Below are 25,607 nucleotides of genomic sequence, written 5' to 3'. Positions count from 1 at the left end.
ACTAGATTATCCCCTCCGACCCTTGTATGTTAGAGATTTCTTACTTTCACCCTCGGCGCTTCCCACACATTTATCCTTTAGTTATATGAAACATGGACATGAAAATAATCTAAGTAACATCAAACAGATGAGCGAGTTACGAGTAATACAGAATCAAAACGTACATATATTCCTTCAGAATTCATCGTGGATTATAGAGACAAATTGAATCATGTAATTCTAAGTTACTTTGACGTGTACTTTCGGGAAACGCCTATGGGAAATGTTCCCCATAAAACAACTATTTTGCTATTATATTCTCTGGCTCTGACTCTAACATGGTATGGACATTTTAAATTTATTAACGTCATTTAAAGGACCAGATTTTTATTTCCATGTACATATTGTTTATAGAAATATGATTTGTTGGTGTTAAAGTAACATTAATTAAAACATATAATATAACAATCTTGCTGGTGACTCGAAAATTAAGGAAAGTTCACCAAAACTCAAGTCCGGGTGCTTTTTGTTGTGTTTATTGTTTAACACCGCACAATATTCCAGCTATATGACGGCCGCCTGTACATAATCGAATCTGGACCAGACAATCCAGTGATTGACATCACAAGCATCCATCCACGCAATTGGGATACGATGACATGCATTTACCAAGTCTGACCACCAGATCCCGTTAGTCGCCTCTTTCGACAAGCATAGTCACTTTTACGGCAAGCCAACTCCGGGTGTGGGGTCGAATATTTTTTAAATGAACTTATGTGGTACGCTTGCTTGTGATGATAGTTATTACATATATATAATCACACACGGATGATACATTAAGACAGATGAACATCGGCACCATGGCCAACCAGGTAAATAGAGGATAATAAATTGATTATTTCATACTCTGTGTATATATAGTTAGTAAAGTTATAACGTTTCACTCTTTCACATATTTGACATTGGAAACGAAGAAGCTGTATGGCTCAATATAACAAGTGATTTCTATACCTCTTTGAATTACTGATTATGACAAAGGTAGTCTATACATTGCCTATATATATGACAAATCATGGATACATACTTTACAAAACACAATTGAATAACAGGTACATATTATATCTATTAATTTCATAATAATTATATGACCTGACTTCCCCAAAGCATCCATTTACCCAACCCGTATTACTGGTTCCCCAAAGGATGTGCACATTGCCCTTTTGGGTCTAAATAGGAGGTGTGCAGCTGGGCAATACCACAGAGGCATTTGCTACATGTTGCTTGTTTATCAGTGCAGAGCGAGCTCAGTACGACCAGGAAGTATATTACGGGTATGCGAGGCCACCTTGACTATACACCCGTGAGATATACAGGCAGCTAGACTTGGCATAGCTGAAGCACGAAAATTACTTGGACTATTTTCTCTCTCAAACAGTGCATAACACCTGACATGTTTGTCAGGTTGTCATATGTTGTTAACTCAATGCAGTACCCAAAACAACAATGACTGTTTGTGGATTTTACCTACTGACGTTCCTGGCTGTACTTGGATATCGGGTATGTCACGTTATGCATGTCATGTTAACACCAAATTAATTCATTTCATAAAAAATATATGCATATTTCGCTTGCATGTTCTATCAGTTATATTCAGCATAATCACTGAGTAGTCTGCTGAGACAGATTGAGACTAGATCACTAGCACTCTAAAGACACGTTATATTTCTCTCAGTTTATGCTGGCAATGTACGTAGAGTGCTGTTGACCCAGTTCGAGATATCCTCCACATGTCCACCCTTAAACCGTTTTAAAGCTTTATTTAGGTCTGGAATGTTGTAAGCTTGATCAAACACCTCCTGAGCAAGTGTCTGTGGACGCTATTTGAAATATTGGTTGAAAGAACATGCTCGATTATACCTTAAAAGTTGTGAAATGTAAACAGCAAGGCTGGAGCTGCAGGAATATTCCTGGTTATAAACGGAAAGCTGGCTATTGGACAATCTCCCTTGTCATAAAGTCTTGTGGATAGTGTTTTGTCAGATTTTTCTCGACTGGTAACGGTTAACCACGAAGTAGATAAGGTTCAGCAACCTCTAACTACGGAGTGGAGATATATTCATTCTGAATGTGGATTACTGACATTGGTGCCGGACTCCATGGACCAGATAAAGCCTGTTCACTTTCCAGCTTTTCTTACAATGTACTCTTTCAGCAACCCATGCTTGCCGTAAAAGGTGACTATGCTTGTCGTAAAAGGCGACTAGCGGGATCGGGTGGTCAGGCTCGCTGACTTTGTTGATGCATGTCATCAATCCCAATTGCGTGGATCGATGCTCATGATATTAATCCCTGGGTTGTCTGGTCCAGACTCGATTATTTACAGACCGCCGTCATATAGCTGGAATATTGCTGAGTGCGGCGTTAAACAACAAACCAACCAACCAATCTTACAATTACTGGCTGTGACCAGCGTACTAACAGGACACGATGTGAAGAACATGATGCTAGTCATTCAGCGTCTTGTGGTCTTAATGTATTATGGGGCCAGTATCTGTACTGGATCGGACAACCGTACAGTTTTTATTCACCCCACTTGGCAAAAGATTGGTCTAGATTTTTGAGAAAAAAAATGTTTCGAGCTTCCACGGCAACAACTTTCATATTTAAAGTAACGACAAGTATTTACCATTGCGGGAATATCCATGACTTCTTCCTCTTATTTTAATTTGAAACATCGCTCTAAAAGCACAAAATATAGTAGATGTATTTCCAGTGATGAGACCACCTATATCTCGAATCACAGCAGGTTTATCTCCTAATTCTACAATTAACTTGGAAAACTCTCGGTTTTCATTGGTCAGTTTGAGAATAAAAATCACACTAACCACCCCTAATTGAAACATAAGATTTGAGGGCCGCTATAACCACGAAAGCTTATATTTATAGAAAAAATTCTTCTTTCACAGTCGTCGATAGGCATTATTTAATAATAACATCCATATCCATTGCAAAACGATTCCTCGAAAAAATATTTCTTCAAATTGCAAAGTAATTCTCTATTTCAACCCGTCTTATAGAGTTCAATAGAGATAAAATTAATCTGGAATGGAATGATGCATCTTTTTATACATACTCATGAATACATCTCCTTGATTTTAAGGTTGTGATTAACAGTTTGAACGTGCATGTTAATGCAATTCGGATGTTTGCATATTTGGAGTATAATGCTAACACACGTTGTTAAAAATGTGAGCAGCATGCAATGATCGTTTAGCTATCATATGCTCATAAAAACACTTTTGTTCAACCGTAAATGACGCTTTCGCAATGTCACGACTCGCTTCAAATCAACGTCTACGAGCCGTTGGTTTACTGCAAACGGGAATGTCGCGAAACGAATTCGAACACGCCGGACCTTTTAATGTTCATCGAAACAGAGTATCATATCATCTACAGCAGTGCAACATCGGTCGAGGGGACACCATATCCGACCCCGACGGATATATCCGTTGCTTCCACAACAGGGACCACTAGCTTGGTGTAGACAACATCTGAGGTTCAGAAGACAAAAAGCGGAAGATATACTGTTGTCAGATGAGTCCAGGTTTCATCTGGACAGCACTGATGGTCGTCCAAGACTCTACCTGCGGCTTGGAGACGTTTTAGAGACGCTTGTGTTGACATTTCGAACAACATCCACGAGGCTCTTACACTACCTCTGTTTTGGGGCGTGTCGCTTTGTCGCGTGTCACTCCTGTTACCATGTCGCTCTTGTAACCATGTATAGGATTTGTCAATAGCTTTGTTATGATAAAACATTGATCAGACAAATGACCAATTAATATGATGCTATTTTCAATGACACAACATTTACACCACTTCAAATGAAGTTTTCCGTTTTCCGATAGTACATAGAAGCGCAGTTGTTGTGCTTAATCAGAATTCACTAAGTATCTCAAATGATCAAATACGCTTGTATTGAAGCAAACATGAAAACTTTGTTTTCCATTTTTGATCCTTTAGTTAAATCTGTCAGCCTCTCTGTTCTAAAATCCGAAAGCCCGTGATTGATATTTTGCCATACAAACAGTGTTTTACCACATTATCTAAACATTTATTTTCATCAAATAGCCCCTGTCATCTCTTATTGGGGGTTGTGCTTATTGTTTAAATGACAGGCTTTGTGATCCAATCACAAACACTCCTGAATAAATGCAACCTGTTTTACCTAGCGTACTCCTGTTGCCTTCTACAATTGAGGTTCCGAATATGACCTTTGATTGTGAAAGTTTGTCTTCAAGATGTCGCAATTCATCACAGTGACAGTGATCAACGTGACAACCAATGGCCAAGCTTAATTGTAGAAAACTCGAGAAATGTTTTCATATGTTTTATGTCCTAAATTAGAAATAGGCAATATATGATCTAACAACTTTCAGATAAGATTTAGGAGCATTGTCTTCAGATCTTATATATTTCCAGAATGATTGAAGATGTACCTATTCACTGTCAGTAATTATTACTTTGAATCTTGTCCACGATGATGATGAGACTGTGGTACCTAAATGTTGTATTTTCATAACCTGCAGAATAGCATGGATAAATCAAGAACATAGTAGCAAGAGGACACACCGAACTATACTGAAGATGCGATACAACAAAATGCACATGTTCATACCACGAGCCATTGGACGATGTAATATATGTTCTACCCTTTCAGATGAGCAATGCTGCCAGTACGACCACCGGTACTATAACACCTTCACCTAGTGAGTATTGATACCGTGAACCTATTGTGCGTTATATGTGTACTTACAGTGTTATATTCATCTACCCATGACAACAACAGTGATTGCTCTATTTGTTATCGAACAGTTTAACAATTCCTGCGTCAGTTCAGATAGGTCATAGGCTACTTAGGTCCTACGTGCACCCCACAACCTCCCAACAAAACTTACTTTTCCTGAAGCCTTAGAGTCTCCTGAACATGAAATCATATGTTAATATCGAAAATATAGGGATGCACTTCCTGTTTTCATCATATTTGTGGAGGTACCCTCAAAATCGCGATTTTGCATTCCACGTCAGCGTCATTTTTGTACTGCAACAAAAAGGTCAATAAATGTCTTTAAAATTGTCCAATTTCCATGTGTAATATATCAAAAATAAAGCTGAAGTTATTCCAGTTACGATAATGTTATTTGCATATAAATATAATGACAAGTTTAGTGGCTATTAAACTTTTACTTAGTAGAACACACATATGCAAATTCGCTCAACGCAGAAAACGGTTGCATTCTATATAAAATATGCATAGAGCTTCTACCGACATTATATAATCGAGCTATATCCATTTACAATGTACGACTACCGATCAATAGAATGAGGGTCCCCACTTTCGCAACTTTCAATTTGATGTAACGTGAAAGGATAAGCAGCATGGTGAAATGAAGTCAGTTTAAACTATCTGGACAGATGATCCGGATGATCCGGTTGTGCTATCAGCGTATTTTGTGGCACTGTTTCGGGAGTAGTTTTGTTAACGACTGTACAACCAGATCACTCAAAGTGAACATTTCCGATACAAATCATACGAAAACTCCGTAGAAGTGTGCCTTATTTCTGATTATGTGGCCCCAGATATCCCAAATGTGAACAATAACATTCCCTATCTCTAGTGTAAAACGCTGTGCGAAGATCACAGCTGTTCTTTCTTATTCCGGTGGTGACCTTGCCTTTCGTTCGAAGGACCCGTGAAGATTCCGGGGTAGAATAGGTCTTCAGCAACCCATACTTGCCGTAAAAGGCGACTATGCTTGTCGTAAAAGGCGACTAACGGGATCGGGTGGTCAGGCTCGCTGACTTGGTTGATACATGTCATCGATCCCAAATGCGTGGATCGATGCTCATGATGTCAATCACTGGGTTGTCTGGTCCAGACTCGATTATTTACAGACCGCCGTAATATAGCTGGAATATTGCTGAGTGCGGCGTTAAACAACCAACGAACCAACCAACCAACCAACTTTCGTTCAAAGTTGTCACTGACATGCAAGCAGACTTGACCTAATAAATAAAATACCATACTCATTCTCGTTGGATACCATTTTTACGAAACACGTGAACTTATCTGCGCGTTCGGTTCCAAATTCAATTTAGCGGTGTTAAATCTACAAGAAACCTAGATCTACATTGAAAATACAGTATGTTTATCTCCTAAATGGCATAGTGATTTCATGTAGGTGTTGTTAAAGAGTACCCCTAAAGGCTTTTAATGACAAACATTTGACAATTTACAAGTACTATAGTCTATATCCGATTGCAAGGCTTTTTTACTTTAAGCAAGCCTTTATGTTGTCTCAACAGCGTTTACACACTACACACATTTATGTATTTGTGAAATGAAAACATGACTCAGTTTCATCTTTAATAGTCTGGCTTTATATTAATTCGATAGCAAATACAAGTTGATTATGTCTTCAGCGGCCGGAAGGGTTACCAATCTAAAGTCGTTTGACAACACCTCCCGCTCTGTTGCTGTGGAATGGAGCAGACCACACCAACCTAACGGGAATATCTTTGAGTACATTGTCGACGTGAGGACGGACCTTCGGTGTGTGAAGCGGGTCATCATTAACTGCACTGGATGTAGCAGAAATCGGGTAAAATGTGCGCTAGATATGTACAAGATTCACTCGTATGTAAGAGTCCTTGACAAAGTACATTGTCCTCCCACTCGTCTTCATGTAACAATGTAATTTCTAAGACTAGGTTAAATGACCGAATAATTGATTACTAGTACTTGAAGAGAGGGATGTTACTCGCAATGGTTTTGATGAAGGAGACATGGGTGTTTAACGTCGTGTTCAAGAGTATATCACGCATATAGTGACGTGTGTGTGGCTGTTTGTGCTAGTGTGGACATATGCCAGTTTTATAGTGCTGTAGATACCATGCCTCAGTTACCCCAATACCGTATGGATACCACAATAGGACACATCATGCTGACTCCAAACCTACCAGTCTGGGTAAAAGCAAGTACTATCCTTTAACGTGTTTCCGACCAGTCCTTGTTTTATGCCGAGCGCCAGACAGAATAACAAGTGTCATATTCTATGCCGTTTGGGTGTGACGGGGCCGGGGACCAAACCACCGAAACCCAAGTGGAAATATACCAATCATTGGTTTATAGCAGTTGTTTCAAACTGTGTTCCATAGGTAGTGTGAAGCTGGTTCACATGCTGAGAAAAAAACCCATCAAATATATAACATCTACATGGTACAGCTTTTACAGTTTAATTCTTGTTTACAGTGAAGTCGTCGCAATATACTGATGACATATATGTTTAACATTTGTACAGACCATGCCACAGATGCAGATGGAATGTACAACAACCATGACAGTGGTGATATCTCAGACGGACATTGAAAATATCGCCCACGTCATACAGCACAACTTGACAGGCCTGAACCCAGATATAGTTTACAAAATAGAAGTAGTAGCTGTCAATGATGAGGGGCCAGGCACACCGGACAAAGTCTATTTGCACACACCTGAAGAAGGTGAGGCGAAATTACATTTTTTACTTATGAATTGTGTGTATTTGTGTGTCCGTGTGTGCGGACATTCAATTGTCGTGGAGTTTTTTGTGTTAATCAGACACCTATATCACACAATCATCAAACAATGAAAAATAACAATAATTGCTGTTCGACATCAGCGCTAGCATGACCACAACCATGCTTATGATTAAAGATAATTAATATGATTATTAAAAAGCAAAGAACATTTTAACGTGAGCCAGGAGGCCAACTGTAATACAAATCGTGAATGTATAGATTCCGACTCTAAATGCTTCTGTACACGCTATTGAATATGAATTATTGGGCCGGGCTTTCATTGCGCTCTCACAAGCAGGTAAACACTTCACCACTCATACATTACAACACAGATATATTTCAGCTGCTGGTGACCCTACAAACTTCACGGCACAGAGCAAGTCATCAAGCGAGATAACTCTGAAATGGGATCCTCCACAGCCCCGACCTGGTGTCACACAGTACAACCTAACTGTGTATGAAAAACAGGAAGAGGGCGAGGGTTACGACACTTTGCGGACCATATACTTTTCGGGTCAGTTGTTTTCGGTTTTGGACGTCATTCCTTTATCAATTGGCACCAATGACGTCATATTGCAAGGGGCATAAGCCATGGTGTGTTTATTATGGAAATAGAACTCTCTGTAAATGTGAAAAATATGAACCGATGTTATGAAATACTTTTCATGATGAAAAAGTACAAGAAAAATAGGTTTATTTTCGTGTGAACTTGCCATTTAAATCAGTTTTAAATAACACATGTTATCATTTAATGTATTTTAGTGTTATAGGTGCGATAAACCAATCCGATAAACACAAATTACCTACAAACATCAATGATGCCTACATACTAAATAGACTATTACCTGACGTTCCATTATAGTAAGTATAAATAGAGGTTTCCATATTTGTAAACAAATCTGGCTGGAATCATTTCAAAGCATACACATTCCAAGCATACACATTCCAGGTATGTTTGTCGTCTATTTGGGATTTATGTTATTAATGCTCCAATCCAAGGCAAGATCCCTACTGTAATCGTTTGGAGTATTATATGTTCCAATCATAACTCAACATCCAAAGGCCAGAATTTCTCCAAACACAACAGCAACATATGCAGCAATGTGAAGTAGTGCCTAAAAAAATCCCAATGCCATAGGCTCAATGACTGAGGGTGGATAACTCAAAATTCATCTTAAGACTGCAGCAATTGTCTTGGAAACTAATCGTCCAATGACTTCCACATTTGGCATGCGACCAAGGAATCAGATACCCATCAATTTTGCAGGACGTCCAATGTCACGAAAACGCACTGTTTAGCAGCCATATTGGTTTAAAGGTTTTGCCTGTCCGTTTTAACACTTATATCACTACTTGTCTTTACAAATCGTCCGCTCCGAAACTATCAGAGCAAAGGCTTCCAAACTTTGCATACGTTGTCTCCATGCACCACCCCACAACATTAAGTTAGCCAAACCTTGATATGTCTCTTGCTGGTCGCCATTTTGAATGCTACTTCTGGCTAAAAGTTGTCATAAACATTTTTACTTGAGTTATCATGTAAAGTGGATGCAGAAACTACTTCCTATATTGGCTACTGAACAATATCTGTTTTTCATCACATGTGAAAGGTTTCGTGAATTTGTGGCCATACTGGATTTAGTATGTTTATAGCCGATTTATCATATTTGTTGGGTACGCATCTTCCGCAGTCGTTCTTTCTGCCTCTATCAGCTGCAGTACTTTCAAAATGTGCTGCTACTGTTTATCTTTTACCGTTTTCAGATATTTCAATTAGTTAAGGACACATTGGAGTTTTTTTCTGCTGTAATCCTTCCCATAAGGTGTGCTATAAAAATTCGTATCTTCTCGTATCTGTCTCTGTCTCTTTGTCTTTCCCTCTCTATCTCTCTTTCTCTGGCTCACTTTCTCTCTCTCTCTGCCACTGTCTCTCCTTATCTATGTCTCTCTCTCCTATCTGTCTCTCTGTCTCCCTCTCTCTCTGTGCCTCCCCTGTGTCTCTCTCGCTTTCTACTCAAATATATTTTTAATCAACTGTCAGTGTTCCGATTTAGTCCACATTTTTATTTTGTATATTCACCGTGAATGCCCGTTGCACACGAAAAGTCCAAACTTGTAGTTGTAAACCCTTTTAGTAATGGAACTTCAAACAAACAACGACGAAGGTTTTTGCCTTATCCTCCATCAATGAAAAAGCAATGGGGGCTGTTTTAAGCGCATTTTATTGACTCTTCTTTCGACCAAAATCAGAGACATTGAGAATTGACTTTTCCGTATTCCAAGCTGTATCCTCCAATAAATATTAGTGTATCTTGAATGAGCTACCATGCATGTAAACCAGAATGCTAACATGTAGTTTAGGATCACTTGGACACCTCATCATTGCTGCAACTTTATACATGTTTTTAATTTTTTCACCTATTTTTGTAACAGCGATAGCAAAATAACCATTAATTCGATTTTTTTCACGTTATCTTTGTGCATGTAGACTGCTGGTACTACATCCCACAAAAGTACCATGCCCGTAGGCCCAGCAGACAAGAAATCAAGTAATTTTGAAGATATACTTTGCCTTTTGCGGACAACCGCGGGTCCGACTACTTTCTTATTTGCCATGTGTCTGCTGCCTGAAGTGCTTGGTACTTTATGTTCATTAGTCACGTGGTTTGGCAACCATATTGGATTCAAGTTTCAACAGTGCCTTTTGGGGACATGTCTTCAAAATAATTCTCCCCTTAATTTACTGAATGTAATACTTCCAAACGTTTTGTGAACTGTCTCCACACAATACACATCAAGTATGTATAGACGTTTTGGATATCCTTTTTAGTTGTGGCCATATTTGATTTAATTTTGATAATATGTTTCTCATAAATTAAAAAACCATAATTCATCTCTTGCAAGGTTCTTTACAGATAATATTGAAAGTTTGTATGATGTTTTTGTACCATGTGCACGCATTTTTTTGTTTTTGGTTGCATGTTAAAAGTAGCACCGCTGAGCGTTTATATTTGATTATAGTTGCATGTTTATTGCTCCCACGGAGTCCAAATCCTGAAGGTAGCTTTCAGAGACCAAAGCGCAACACACAGACTTCCGCAGTATTTATATAGATGTAAAATTCTAGACCTCTTTGCTGTCAATTCTATGTCATTACTATTGTGTTTATTATTCCACCGAGTCAGAGATGACTTCATGACCAGTTGCCCGAATATGTTCATATTGTGCATGTATATGTAGACAGTTGTGTTCTCGATACCACAAAAAAACAAAACAAACATTGACCAAGTGAAGATAATTTTAAAAACCGTCATTTTGATATCATATTTGGCCCTATTGCTCCGCAACCGCTTGTCGCATTACTTTCAAACGTTTTATGTGTCTGCTTCCTGATGTGCTTGACATTTTATGTTCTTTGACGTTGGTCATTTGTCATGTGATTCGGCAGCCATATTGGGTTAAATGTTTTCACAGTGTGTTTTACTTTGTTTTGGGTACATGTCTTCAAAATCATACTCCTCTGAATCTGCTGAATGAAATGCTTCCAAACGTCCTGCGAATTGGCTCCACACATGATACATCGAACAGGTCTCGTCATTATTGGATATCTTTGTTTTGTTGCCACCAGATTGGAATGTACTTCTGTACTTTTCTCGTACATTGTACATTTACTAAAAATCATATTGTTTCTTCATAGAAAATACTGGAAGTTTACATGGAGTCGTGTTTAAGCGTGCGTCAATTTGTGGGTGCAAACGTGAATACGTTTGGTGCGTGTGGGCGATTTTGAGTGCGAAATTTTGTTAGTGCTTTTGTGCAGGTGTGCGTTTGTGTTGCGTTTGCGGGCATGTTTATGCATACGTTTGTGCGTTCGTACGTTCGTGCATACGTTAATGCGTGCGTATGTTTATGTGTGCTTGCGTTTTGTTCGTACGTTTATGCCTGCACGTCCCCTGGAACGTGCCTATGCTGCTTGCAACTATATTTTGATAGAAATTGTGATTGTAATTGTATTTGATAGATGGTGTTGATTCAGCTAGCTTTATAGTGAAACTTGTCTTGGGTCGAAAACGTAAAGTGGGCGCATAATGTGTTGGATCACCATATCCCTCATCTTTGTTTACGCTGCATGAGGAATGTCATATTGCTGCCTTGTCAAGCTATATTAATACTACACATTCATGGAATATAACCGACAGATAGGAATATAATCCCAACAGGAATGCATTATCACAGACAAGATTATGTCACACAGTTGAGCTTGATTGAGTCCAGTCAAGAGGCTGAGGGACACCCTATATAGTATTTTGGCACGTAAACAGCAAACATGGAAGGCTATCAAACATATGATATATACTATCTACGATGCCGAACATATTTGAGGATTATATATGCAAACACCAAAAGTGAAATGACTCTATATATCAGAAACACTTGAAATGGTATATATAGGTATAGTGTTAACGTTGACAACTTCACATTCAGATGCTTGCGTAACAATTTGATCTGTAGAATGTGCTATCTGGTTATGAGGAATGTGTTCAGCAGGTTTGAAGACGTTATGACAAATTATAGTCCTGTGAATGCAAGCTACCTAGCGAGCAGATGGAGCGTTCGACAAACTAATGATTGACACTCACACATTGAGCTCACTCTTAGATGCAATAACAAGGTGTTCAGCAGGTTTGAAGACGTTATGACAAATTATAGTCCTGTGAATGCAAGCTACCTAGCGAGCAGATGGAGCGTTCGACAAACTAATGATTGACACTCACACATTGAGCTCACTCTGAGATGCAATAACAAGGTGTTCAACAGGTTTGAAGACGTTATGACAAATTATAGTCCTGTGAATGCAAGCTACCTAGCGAGCAGATGGAGCGTTCGACAAACTAATGATTGACACTCACACGTTGAGCTCACTCTGAGATGCAATAACAAGGTGTTCAGCAGGTTTGAAGACGTTATGACAAATTATAGTCCTGTGAATGCAAGCTACCTAGCGAGCAGATGGAGCGTTCGACAAACTAATGATTGACACTCACACGTTGAGCTCACTCTGAGATGCAATAACAAGGTGTTCAGCGGGTTTGAAGACGTTATGACAAATTATAGTCCTGTGAATGCAAGCTACCTAGCGAGCAGATGGAGCGTTCGACAAACTAATGATTGACACTCACACGTTGAGCTCACTCTGAGATGCAATAACAAGGTGTTCAGCAGGTTTGAAGACGTTATGACAAAATATAGTCCTGTGAATGCAAGCTACCTAGCGAGCAGATGGAGCGTTCGACAAACTAATGATTGACACTCACACATTGAGCTCACTCTGAGATGCAATAACAAGGTGTTCAGCAGGTTTGAAGACGTTATGACAAATTATAGTCCTGTGAATGCAAGCTACCTAGCGAGCAGATGGAGCGTTCGACAAACTAATGATTGACACTCACACATTGAGCTCACTCTGAGATGCAATAACAAGGTGTTCAGCAGGTTTGAAGACGTTATGACAAATTATAGTCCTGTGAATGCAAGCTACCTAGCGAGCAGATGGAGCGTTCGACAAACTAATGATTGACACTCACACGTTGAGCTCACTCTGAGATGCAATAACAAGGTGTTCAGCTAAACATACAATGCCATGTGTCGATAAGAGCGACATTCTTGGAAACCATCTTTGAAATTATGGTCATCTTGATTATTTACAGGTTGGTACTTTGTCACTAGTATTGAATACAATTGTCATTCTGGTTTAGTTTGGTCAAATTTGGTATTCTTACCTTAACACCAATATTGGTTTGACATTTTACAACTGATGAGTGTAGCCTGTTTTGCGCTTAAAAATTCGTATCATTGTCAGTATGATAATGACTAATTATATTTATATACAAATATTCATGATATTGCGTTTTGATACTTCTCTTAAAGGGAGTTGGGGACGATATTTTCAGATTGGGCAACTAAGACGTATACCATTGGCAATCTCTCCAGCTACTGGTCGTACAAGTTTGATATTGTAGCTGAGACAGTCATTGGTGCTTCCGCCATTGTCAGCAGCAGCCCTGAGAGGACGATGGAATCAGGTACTATATTTACGATAATTCTGAAGTTACTATGCAATATAAAAGCACATACTTTCTATACAGTGGTCGGTGGTCATACATCTTACGTAAGGTTTATTTCAAATTCGTATTATGGCATAATTCAATTGCAACGATGCAGACATTATAAGTTATTATCAATATTATAATTAGTTTTTTATATCAGACTGATAATATAAAGATGACTCTATGTCAGCATACTTAAAGATCGTGAGTTTGTTACGTGTCGATTCACAATTGAAACAATAAGTTAATCTAGAAATATGAATTTAGTGTCAACCAACAAATGGTTTTACAACTGTATTACACAACTAACTAGATTAACATATCAATACAAACTACTACACAACAATTACTATGGCCTTATGCAATAGGGTAGCAGTTCAATATTCAATGACTGTATCAAATACAAAATGTGAAGGCAGTGGTGACAGCAAAAAGTTCAGTGTTAATAATATTCACCTATCCGCAACAGTGGTCATGCTTCCGGGATAGGCCTAGGCTGGGAATCCGGGATGAAAAGTGATAATCACCCAAGGGCTGGAGTCTTACCAGCTTCCAGCGCTTTGTACACAGTGCCAGAGCAGTACAGTGGCATTTTAACATCACATAATGTTCCACATATTTCTATAACGCTTGACATCCATCCATACTATTCCGGATGTTTACGAACATCTAAATAAAATCCTCACCACTGCTTAAATTGAATAGTACTACATTCCTGACAACGAAACATGGACCAAATACAATGCAATGATCTTTTACCGAAGCTCAACAGAAACAATGTAATTCAGTTATAATCATTTTTTAACAATACATTACATTGCCATATAATAAATCATATCTTCAGAGCCAACTGTTTCGACGAACTTCCAGATCACGAAACTCCCAAATGTATTCAACATGGTCCGAGTGTCGTGGAAGTGTCCCAAACAGAAGGATGGACGAAATGGAGGGATTGTCAGCGCCAATTTGAATTACTTTACAACCGTAAGATAAATATATTAATAATACATTTGTAGTGATGTATTGTAGACCGAAGCGTATTATTAGCCATAGTGACGTATTCTTTTGTCACAGAGCATATTTACAGAAAACGCCTTATTTAACTAATGGACTAAAGTAGCCGTCCACCCCAGGGATTCGAACTCACGATCGGCAGATCCTGTCACAATGGGCTGTCTCGGGGAAAGTAGCCATCCGTGACCTCACAGTCTGTGAACCAACAAGGCCATAGTTCCCTATGTGATTCGGTTTCAGGACTTCATGTGGGGATGTTGAGGGTCGGGGTACTTCAAATGGGAGTTTAGGGTTTGCTTTACCTGCTCCTGTGCACAGGTATCTCAAACAAGAGAAAGGCCCTTGAACCTCTTTTGCAATGGCTGATTCTACTGGGTACAACGAAGCTTAACCATGTATCATAAGGCACACTTTGACATGCTTTAGATTCTTATACAAATGAGTACTGGATAATATACAGATTTTCCACTCTCAACATTAATTCATAGTTGTGCCTAGTTTCATCACCAGGACGCACATTCTTGTAAGGTTTGCTTCACTCAAAACCTCAACACGAACTAAAAGCATGTTTAACATGTATTGATTATTTTCTTTCCAGCAGCCGGCAGCATATGTGGAACCTGTACGGAAGAACATTAACTTATCAGCCGGAGGAACTGACTGCATGTGGGACGAGACTGTTACAGTCACTACAGAATTCTTGTACGAGTTCCTGGTGGGTCATGTGTGTAGGGCAAGAAGACGAATGTGTATTTTCTCTAGTTACATAGGATAGTTTCATGTCAAACAATATGTATGCACATCAAGAGATATTTTAAACCAAGTTGATATGTTCTTCCACAGCTGACATTTCTGACTACAGACTCACACACATACATACACCATTCCACATGACGATAGAAGGCATATTATCTATACAATACCATATCAATACTCATCTTCCGGTCCTATTTATCGTATCGAAGGTTAATTATGTTTAGGTTCGTCTCTACAACAATGGTTTTGCTGGTGCCATAGTAAATGCCAGTTTCTACATACAAGGCGGACGTAAGTATTAATATTTTTATCCGAATTTAATGAATACCAAATCTGACTGTTCATGCATCAGAGAAAGCATGTGCCGATGTAATACGATTGAATTTCAATTCAATACCTTTTGTCTCAATATTTGTCGTTTTTTAATGTACACATCCAAAACAACAGGCCAACAATTTAATGTCTTGTTATTGACAAATCTATATGTATAAATACATTTAATATAGTAGTTACATGCATTTAATCGTTTGCTTGCAATTGCATAGCACCATTACAGACGGCAGTTACAAATTCCGTGAAAGAGAGAACTGAGAAATCGGAGACGCCATCATTACTCATTTGTCCCCGCTGTCTTCATGATCGCACAAATGGCCAAGTAAACAACACAGGGTTAATAGTGTGTCGAAAAGACAACTGTGGGCACGCCAGTAAGTATTGGGGTCTTCCTCATGTTTGACTGTTTTGATATATTTAGTGAACAATGCACAAACGCATAGGTGAACTTTCGATTAACAACTGACTCCCAAGGTGAAAGAAAGTAGTTTGTGATCACATGTTTTGCAAAAAGAGTCGCCGTAGAATACATTTCTATCGAAATGGTGTGTGTCATTTTGTCAAACTTTCTTGAACATAGATATGATTTTTTCAAGTTCGATAGTTTTGCATTACAACAATATATAGGGCATATCAATCTACAGGAAATCGTCGCCAAGCTACTACTGTAGTGGATTATGACAATATGGCCAACTGGAATGAAGCCAATGCACAGGATTTTGATATTACCTACAGAGCAACAAAAAAAGACTGGCTTGACGGAAATATTCGTAAGTTTTTATATGGGAAGCCTTAAAGATAAAATACAAGATACTAATAATTACAATTAGTTCAAAATCGTTCAACCTTTCATGCAGGAAGAACCTGATCCTAGAAGTAGGCTGATCAATATCCGCTGTTTTATATGGCGAAACGATGTTTTCGGTGATTTATACTGGGAAAGGGTACTAACTTTAATCACAAACTTGGGCTATACCAGCTTTCATGTTTTCGAAAAAGGCAATAGTCCCGCAACATGATGTCGTTAATTCACCGTCTAAGCACTAATGGAAACTATGACCGTAAACTGTAGTCAAACGTTTATGTATATTTATAAATTGTAGCAAACATACTTAACAATTAAATCTATATTCTTTTGAATAGACAGGCTGCAAAGGGGCCTCATTTCAGAAGTATGCTGAGTATAATATGCTCATCCTTTTAGCTTGGCTTAGCGCTGATAATCATTTTCTGAAATCAGGGCCCACTTTTTTTCATCACGTGGACCTCTCAACTGAACCACATTTGTAAATCTAATCGTTCCATTAGGTTGGCTAAGGTGGGCTGACATTTGTAAATCGTATTTTTTATTTGGTTGGCTTAGCGTTGAAAACAATTTTCTTAAATGATGGACCACTTTTTATGCTGTCCAAAAATCTGAAGGCAACATGTTAGCCAACATTTATAAATCGGGGGAATCATTATATATCACATGTTGGCTTTCTAAGAACTACATTACAGTATCAATATTGTAATATTGCAGCATTTAAATACACCGATCAGGTCTATAAAACTTGTCATTTTGTCATACTTGATGTTTTAATGTCTCTGGAAACCATTACTAAAATGGATTAATGGTTTAACATCTCTGTAGCATAACCGTGTAAGACAAAACAAGTTCTACTTAACCAGGGCTCGGATTCCTTATTCGGGTATCTTGTTTCACAGACCAGCTGAGACAATGCTCTGGTAAAGCATCCTGTTTTTTATATAAAAGTTCACACACTGTATTGTCATTCCTGTATTTTGTTTTGTATTTACAGGAAAATCAAGTTTAATTTTCACACTCGGAAATGAGGATTGCAGTGGAAACACGAAAAATAGCTTTTGTAATGGAAAACTCCCCACAGGGGAAACATTTATGTAAGTTACAGACCATCTTGAATGGTCACAAAAAGTATATTTCATGAAGCGGTTTAAAGAAGTTTCAAATTCAATGCGGACATGTTCTGTTTCCTTCTATTGTTTTAAAATAAACTATTTTGCAACGATTTTTTTGGTTTCAGTGTGTTTGCATTTTCTTGCACGAATTATGGATGCACCACGAGCAACAGAATAGAAATATCAACACCAGGTAAACATCAATTTGTTTTAAACGTTGACTCCATGATGAACATACCTGTACTTGAAGTAACTATATAGTAACCGTTTTGATCGGTTTGATGTAAATCCAAATGACATGTGTGTTTCAGCTCAAGTACCAGTTGCTGTCGTGGTCGGAGGTGTAGTTGCTGTGGTAGTTGTCATGCTCGTTGTGATAGGCATCTTTATCATTCTGCGACGAAAGTGAGTGTGATTTACTTAAAAGCAGAATTAAGCTCTACAGTCAAACCCTGATTCTGATTTAAAGAAGTAAACATTTATGTGTAAATGTGATTGTAAAAAGACATGTAATCATTCTACAATGCTATTTATTATCTCAATCTCCTTATATATATTTTTATTATCATATTTACGCACCATTATCAACTGGCACAGTGGAGAAATTGTGGCTGATGGTGCATCTATTCATAACATTGTTCACTTTAAGCAAAACACACAAGTCACACTGAAACAATAAAGTAAAATGTTATTTTGTGCCATGTATTTTGCGCTACAAATCTTGATCAAACTATTGTTGTTTCTACTTGATGATATTCGACCAACAGACATACCACAGGCAACAATGTTAGCAATCTCTCGGTTATTCTTGTACCGCCATGATAAAGCTGTCATGTTACTTTGTCTTTAACCAAAATTCACTTTCAAAAACTCATAAATAAAGGCCTAAACGCAACTTAATAGTGTCACATGGGCCGTGTGTGTCACATGGGCTGTATCTGAATAAAAGAGAAGCCTGAAATGTCCAATCTACTGCCGATACTGTATGGCAATGTGTTTCACGGGCTCTGGAAAGTCTTCCATCTCAAATGTTTATCCCAGTGAAGCATTCAATGATGATGACTAGCATTCGGAATAAACCACACACCCCAACAAGTGTCGTTAAGAATGCCCCATTTTAACCTTTTCGAAAGTTAAGAAACTCTTCCCAATTTCATCATTTCCCGCACTTGAGATTAATTCAAAGAGCTGCAGATGAAAAAGTATTATCTTGTAATTATTACCAAAATGAAAGATATGGACTTAATTGCTACAGAAGCAAGATATCACAAAGTATGCAGAGCTCTGTTTGTAGCAGTATAAGCAGAAGGACAGCTTCGGATCAAACACAGAAAAGTTTGGATGAAGTTACTCAAAGAAACAACCAGGTATAAAGGCAGAGAAGGCTAATACCATGGCACTTCCGCTACGTAGGTTCAAGTCCTTCTTTGGACAAACGGGTATTTTATCGGAAAATGATTGTTCACAGCGACTGAAGATGAGGTTGCGGAAACATTTTCAGTACTCACTGATCTGCTTACAGCCTAATCCTTCAAAACCAGAACTCGACATATCTCTTCACGTTCTCTTCATTAATGCAGCTTCAAGTACCTGTAACTAGGAATCGAAGTCACAGAATTCATCCCAGGCTCTAGATCAGAGAACTGCCTAATGTTAATGGAGGTCCATGGATTCACGCCTACATGATCTGCTCATTGCGTCCAACACATAAGGCACAGCTTTTGCTCTGCTTAAAGGAACACCATATAACAGATGGTTGAGAGCGCACGAATTAGTTGTGGAAGCAACGTTGCTCCTACAAAGGCAGTCACTCTCCAACTTGGTTAGAGAGTATTGTTTATGCCACAGAAGTAGAAGGTCTCTAGCAAAATATAGTCATGCGGAGACAGTACAGAAAAGGATGGAATAATACGTGAGAATGTCAGAGAGTCGTGGAAAGACCTAGCAGGGATGCAGCAGTTGTGTACAACATTCTGAAGCTTCAGAGAGTTGGTTTATTACCAGCCACGAGAGGGCAGCCATTACAAGGGCCACAAAGCAGATGTGTGGAGGATGAACGTGTTGATTTACATAAGGAATCGGGACTCCACAGCCTGGGGAGGGATGAGGCAGATGTGCAGTCTCCTGTCTGTTTTCAGAACTGAACTCATTCTTTCACTTATGTGAATGCTGATGAGAATGCTTATCTACTGTTGGTAAACATTGCAACTGTATTTACAGTACCAGACAATATGACAAACGTGTTCTGCATGCTGAGGGAATTGGTTGGGAGCACATGGAGAAGTTCATCAGTGACTGGACACAAGCACACACAGCTTTTGATCACTATTATCACACATAAATTTAAATATATTTGGCACTCTGACAGTGAAGCCAAAAGATGAGAAACTAAAAGCTGTTCATTCTGACAGTGAACTGTTTGGAGGAGGAAGTATGGTTTTATGCCGTTTTACGCCTCCAACATTCCAGCAATATCACGGCGAGGGACACTAGAAATGGGCTTCACACATTGTAACCATGTCGGTAATAGAACCCGGGTCTTCGGCGTGACGAGCGAACGCTTTAACCATTAGGCTACCCGACCGCCCCGAACTGTTTGGAAGATTAATCATAACGTCAAAGTCTAGATGTGTAGATCTGAAAGAAGAACTGATATATGAACTCACCACAGTGCCCTCTACTGATGAAACTCTTAGAAAGAAATGAAGAATGTTTTGCTCAATGAACTTTGGAGTGGTGTTCCTGTTCATGTAAGGCTCCTTGTGTCCGATAGGCCAGTGTTGACAGCTTCCATATTGGCTGAAAGAGGTGCTTCCACATGCTCCGGCAGGTGAATTCAAGGAAGTTTCAGATACGGTATGGATTTCTCTTGACCATTCATAGCCTTTTGAAGTGCTAAGTTCAGATCAGGAGGAAGCAGTCACACGTATGATGTTTCATGCACCCAAAGCCTGAAGATCACAAAGGAGTAGGCATCCAGTCTCCAATTACAGATGTTGGTATCCTGGGTGTCCCCATCTTCCCGAGGCAAGGGCGTTAACTGACTATAAAAGTCCAGTTTGCACCCTTGCCAAACTAGGCTGGAATTTCTTGTCTCAATCGTAGCGCACACAGTGGCTAGTACGAGTTATGTCCCTCCTATGTCCCTCCTACTGACCAATAAGATTCCACCTCTCATATCATTTGCATTTTCCTCAAACAAAATGGAGGAGCCTAGGCAAGACGATGATCGATGATCAAGGTTTACATTGTTATAAAACGGGTCTTACTCGCGAAGTGCATCAAATCACTTGATCATCTTGATTAAAAAAATGAAAAATTTGCAAAATATCTGTCGACGCACAGTTGGCGGTATACGTGCTTTGCAAATCATGAAGTCAATCGAAATGTGCACCTTTAGATCCATGTTGTTTATGGACCGGATGTCTAGTTCGTAGCAAGATTTTGATTGGACCATTCTTAGACTCGTTAGTTCAACCAAAATGTAACTTTCATCCCAGTTGAGCAAGGCTGGAAGCTGGACTGTTATAGTCAGTTAACAACCTTGCCTCGGGAAGATAGGGTGTCTCCATCTCTGCATCACTCCACTTATCCATGTTTTGGTTCCGCACAGGCACAAAAAACAAGGTACACCACTGGAGGAACTGTACCTCTATTTTTGATTGATAATAAAAGGGTTCAAATAAAAACAAACCCTTTATTGTTTATCTATTGATGTATTGTTGCACAAAAAATAGTTGTAGCGTTGTTCTAAGTTACGGTAAATACATATAATGTAGCGCCCGTCTTGGCGTCCATCTTAGATTTCTCAAAATGTTAAATAGTCAAAAGTGACCTGTAAACATACATGTACCTAAAAATGAATAAAATGCAGAAGAACATTTTCTGTACTCCGATACAATGTTGATTTTAACATGTTATATCCACATCAATCTTGTGTGGATATAACAAACAAACACTGACCCATAAAAATAAACTGATACCACAATTATGTTGTACAACAGGCTTGACAACCCCTTTGAGACATAAAACTAACAGAATATGAAATAAAACCTACCGAATATTTGGTGTGCTACGTTAAAAACGTTTTAAGCTCCTGCTCAAAATTACCGCTTCGACTATAACATGGCGTGACCGGTAAAGAGATGTCCTCAGTTCTGAAGCACTATCATATTTTATTAATGAGATGGTGCCCGTCATTTTTCTATAGAACTGGTCTTCCTGGTGGCAGTCCTATATCAAGCAATAGCACATACAGACATGTGACTGAAATACACACAAGATGGTGACACACAGTACAATAACAACATGAGAAACAAAATGTCATCCATTACATGTTCTTGTATTGAAGTCTTTTACCATGACTGAACTCATTAATCAGTGTGCCCATTCTTCGATATACTTATAAGACTAACTTTCTCATTTCTTATAGAAATGCACAAAGGGAAAAGCCTAATAAGAACAGAGATCAAGTCATCGCCAATTTTCGTCCAGAACTATATCACATATATGACGAGATTCCTGATGCTCGGATGGTGACTGTCCACAGCAGTCGCAGTCATGAGGGTCACGTAAACTATGTGTCTGGACAGTCCTCTCGAGATAGATATAACACGTACGACCAGCTTGCAACCTACCCGAATGCAGATAGTCATGAATATAGAAGGATAAATATTGAAACCAGATTTAAATAAGGTAAACAGAAGCACGAGTTGCGTGAATAACTGACATGTTTCGGCAATGCTATACTTACAACACATCAGTACAAATGCCCTGGATATATATTATAGTTTGTGACAAATATGTACTCTATGTATAGATCCATGAATGTACATTTATGCGACAGGTGTCAAGAAATATGCATAATATTCTCAAAAATAATTACATATTTATACAAAAATATGTTATGAGTATGGGTTTTTTCTCAAGCAATTAGCCAGTATCAGACATCTGACTTTTTCATAAGGTGATGTGAGGGACAGGCCAAACTGGAATCTAGCATCATCACTATTTGATAGTGATTCATAAACAAGTGCCCAAGGAGTCGTACGGAGTTGGAATCGTACAATCGACTAGACCCAGACCCGTGAAGATCCGGGGTAGAATAGGTCTTCAGCAACCCATACTTGCCGTAAAGGCGACTATGCTTGTCGTAAGAGGCGACTAACGGGATCGGGTGGCCAGGCTCGGTGACTTGGTTGATGCATGTCATCGTATCCCAATTGCGTGGATCGATGCTCATGACATGAATCTCTGGATTGTCTGGTCCAGACTCGATTATTTACAGACCGCCGTTTTATAGATTGAATATTGCTGAGTGCGGCGTAAAACAACAAACAAACAAAACAAACAAACATGATCATTCTCGTGAATATGGAAAGGGTTTGATCGTTTTTAATTGCTGTAGAAATTACACACTTACCTCTTAGAAAAAGTTGGCCTATTGCTTCAAAGATGAACGACAATTGTAAGAATAACACATTAAAGATATACAAGCATTGTATGTTGTTATTGAAAAGATTTGTATTTAGTTTTGCAATAACAGCATGCAATATATCTCTTATATATCTTGTACATAAACAGATGTATTTCTACATATTTTAATAGAATCGCATTTTTATTTTAGACGTGTGTAAAAGTTTTGCATTGAAACATTTACCATTCGAACCAACACAGTTACAACATGTCTAACTTTGAGTCGTATATCTTTAGAACATTTGTTGAAATAACATTCTCGATGGTGCCTCGAAAGTTGCGAAATGTAACACCAACGGTTGGAGCTACTGTAATATTGCTGTGCATAAAGGGAAAGTTGACTTTGGAAAGTTGAAGTCACCACCCTTGTCATTCAGTCTTGTGGGGAGTTTTGTGACTCTGAATCATTGTGAAGGGATCTAAATATGAAACAGACAAGGCAGTTTCACGGGCCTGTTGTGTTGTGTTCTTGATACGGTTGGTAAATCTTTTGAAGAAAGTGACAGTTCGGCCGTTATATACGTTCATATATAATCTATCACGATGCGACTGTACATGTTTCTTTAACACTTATGTAACTTTAAGTATGTCATTAACTGTCATTAACATTAATTGTGCCACTCTGTGTCTCTTGCGTTTGTTTGTTTTCCCGATTAAACTATTTGTCTCTAATGCTTTTTCTCCTCTTGGTGGTATGTATAGACTTTATAGACTTGTTTAATGTTAATATGATCTTTTGTATTTTTTTTACGAAATATGGTAAATATTTGCAATTGGAGTATTGTAAGATAGCGTTTTGTGCCGAAGGGGAAGTTTTCCTTTTACGAGAGCTTCTTTCAGTATTTCTGACAGTTCCTAAGTTCCTATATGGTTTGACCCGGAGCAGGATCCGGATCATTACTTTTGACAGCACAAGTAACGGCTGCTGTGGTGGTCAATTGAGAGAGATATTAGAACTTATGTAGGTACTCGGCCCCCCCAATTTTGTAAGTATGCTACAAATACCTAAAGTACGTTTCTGAATATGTTGTGTACATGTAAGAAAATATGGAGTTGTGTAATAAGTGCTTTCATCGAAAGTTTGTTGTCATAATATTGAAGATGTTTAAATCCGAACAATTCCAAAACATAATATTCAAGTGTAATGTTGAAGCTTGTATGAGAAGTTTTCAGGATACAGAAATATAAACGTGTTTTTCTATGTTTATTTGTGAATCAAAACGTGTCTGATTTGAAAGAGCAACTATATTTTGAAACTTTGTTTCCTTTGTTCAGCTTGTACCGGTCTGTCAGCTGTTTGTCAGTCTGCCTTTCCCTGTCCGTGTCGGGGCATGATGGCAATTTGGAAAGTGAACATAAATTAACAGAATGAGTGCAGGGCTACAAGTATACTTAGGAGTCGTTCAAATGCATATCGTCATTTAATCTAAACAATTATTTCCACCGTCAAAATATTATTTTGTCAGGAAGCTGTAGACCAAAGGAATGTGGTGAAATACTATGTTTATTTGACAAAAAGATATGTATACGCCTATTATTTGACCAGTAATAGATGAATTTATGTGACATTCTACCATGAAATTGGAATTACCCGATTCTGATTGGTCAATCAGAGGTTATCAATCACAATAATATTATTTATATTAGATATTAAAGGAAGTATTATCGGGATATTTGGTGATTTTTCTAGCTCTTAGTCAACAATGCTGTTGTTAATATAATGTCATTCATACATTTGCATAAATGTTCATGTTGCCGCTACTCACCAATTAACGTGTTTGAACTGTTTAGAAACGTGTTTTCGAGTGTGTTCATGATGTTTCTTGTGTACGCATTATAATCTAATATTTGTTATCTTATGAACTACTGAAGAGTGAATTGAAACTATAATCCCTCACCGTCAGAATGTACAGGTAGGTTCGCAATAATTAAACGGCGAAATGTATTCCTCTCCCTTACATGGAGACTTTCGGAAAGACATTCATCCATTGTACAAAACATCATCTTTTGGTGCATTTGGTCTGGCAATCCTCAGAGCTCCAGATAAGCTTTTGGTGTTGTGGGTATTTTACCCATGCATTTTAAAATCATTGAGTATCATTATTCTATCCGGGTATTCAAATTTTTGTTACCCACTAGTTTTTGCACGTGTGGGTATTTAAGTTAAATATTTAAAAACACTATTCATCTAGTTCCTGCAAACTGATGTCGTGTGGGTTCGAGATCTTTATAGGACTCAAAAATACCACGATACGTCCACAAGAAAGTGTGAAGGAAAATGATCGTGATGTAACTGTCATCGTGGAGTTTGGCAAGGTTGACGGAATGCCCGTTTATAATTTCAAAATAAGTTGCTGATTTGCTAATCGAATACGCAGGGTTACTTCACAATATTTTGATGAT

General features: G+C 38.4%; 1 protein-coding gene across 1 annotated transcript; it reads left to right on the top strand.

The window, feature by feature from the left end:
* Positions 1-1,282: 1,282 nt before the first annotated feature.
* On the top strand, positions 1,283-22,908 carry LOC124113621. The gene is made up of 15 exons (XM_048383998.1): positions 1,283-1,536; positions 4,700-4,748; positions 6,463-6,641; positions 7,341-7,542; positions 7,943-8,113; positions 13,551-13,682; positions 14,551-14,690; positions 15,319-15,435; positions 15,701-15,767; positions 16,022-16,183; positions 16,454-16,579; positions 17,612-17,711; positions 17,855-17,922; positions 18,041-18,134; positions 22,162-22,908. Exons 1-15 carry the CDS (start codon positions 1,483-1,485, stop codon positions 22,421-22,423), a joined length of 1,923 nt encoding a protein of 640 aa, XP_048239955.1. The 5' UTR covers positions 1,283-1,482; the 3' UTR covers positions 22,424-22,908.
* Positions 22,909-25,607: the final 2,699 nt, after the last annotated feature.

This window comes from Haliotis rufescens, unplaced genomic scaffold (genome assembly GCF_023055435.1).
Source record: "Haliotis rufescens isolate VD_foot unplaced genomic scaffold, xgHalRufe1.0.p SCAF_5, whole genome shotgun sequence".
Classification (NCBI taxonomy): Eukaryota; Metazoa; Mollusca; class Gastropoda; order Lepetellida; family Haliotidae; genus Haliotis; species Haliotis rufescens.
This window is presented reverse-complemented; position numbering and strand designations above follow the sequence as displayed.

Coding starts and splice junctions, on each gene's coding strand:
- LOC124113621 (XM_048383998.1), top strand. CDS start 1,483: ATGACTGTTTGTGGATTTTACCTACTGACGTTCCTGGCTGTACTTGGA. Junction 6,642..7,340: donor CTGGATGTAGCAGAAATCGG/GTAAAATGTGCG, acceptor ACATTTGTACAG/ACCATGCCACAGATGCAGAT. Junction 14,691..15,318: donor ATTTGAATTACTTTACAACC/GTAAGATAAATA, acceptor TTTTCTTTCCAG/CAGCCGGCAGCATATGTGGA.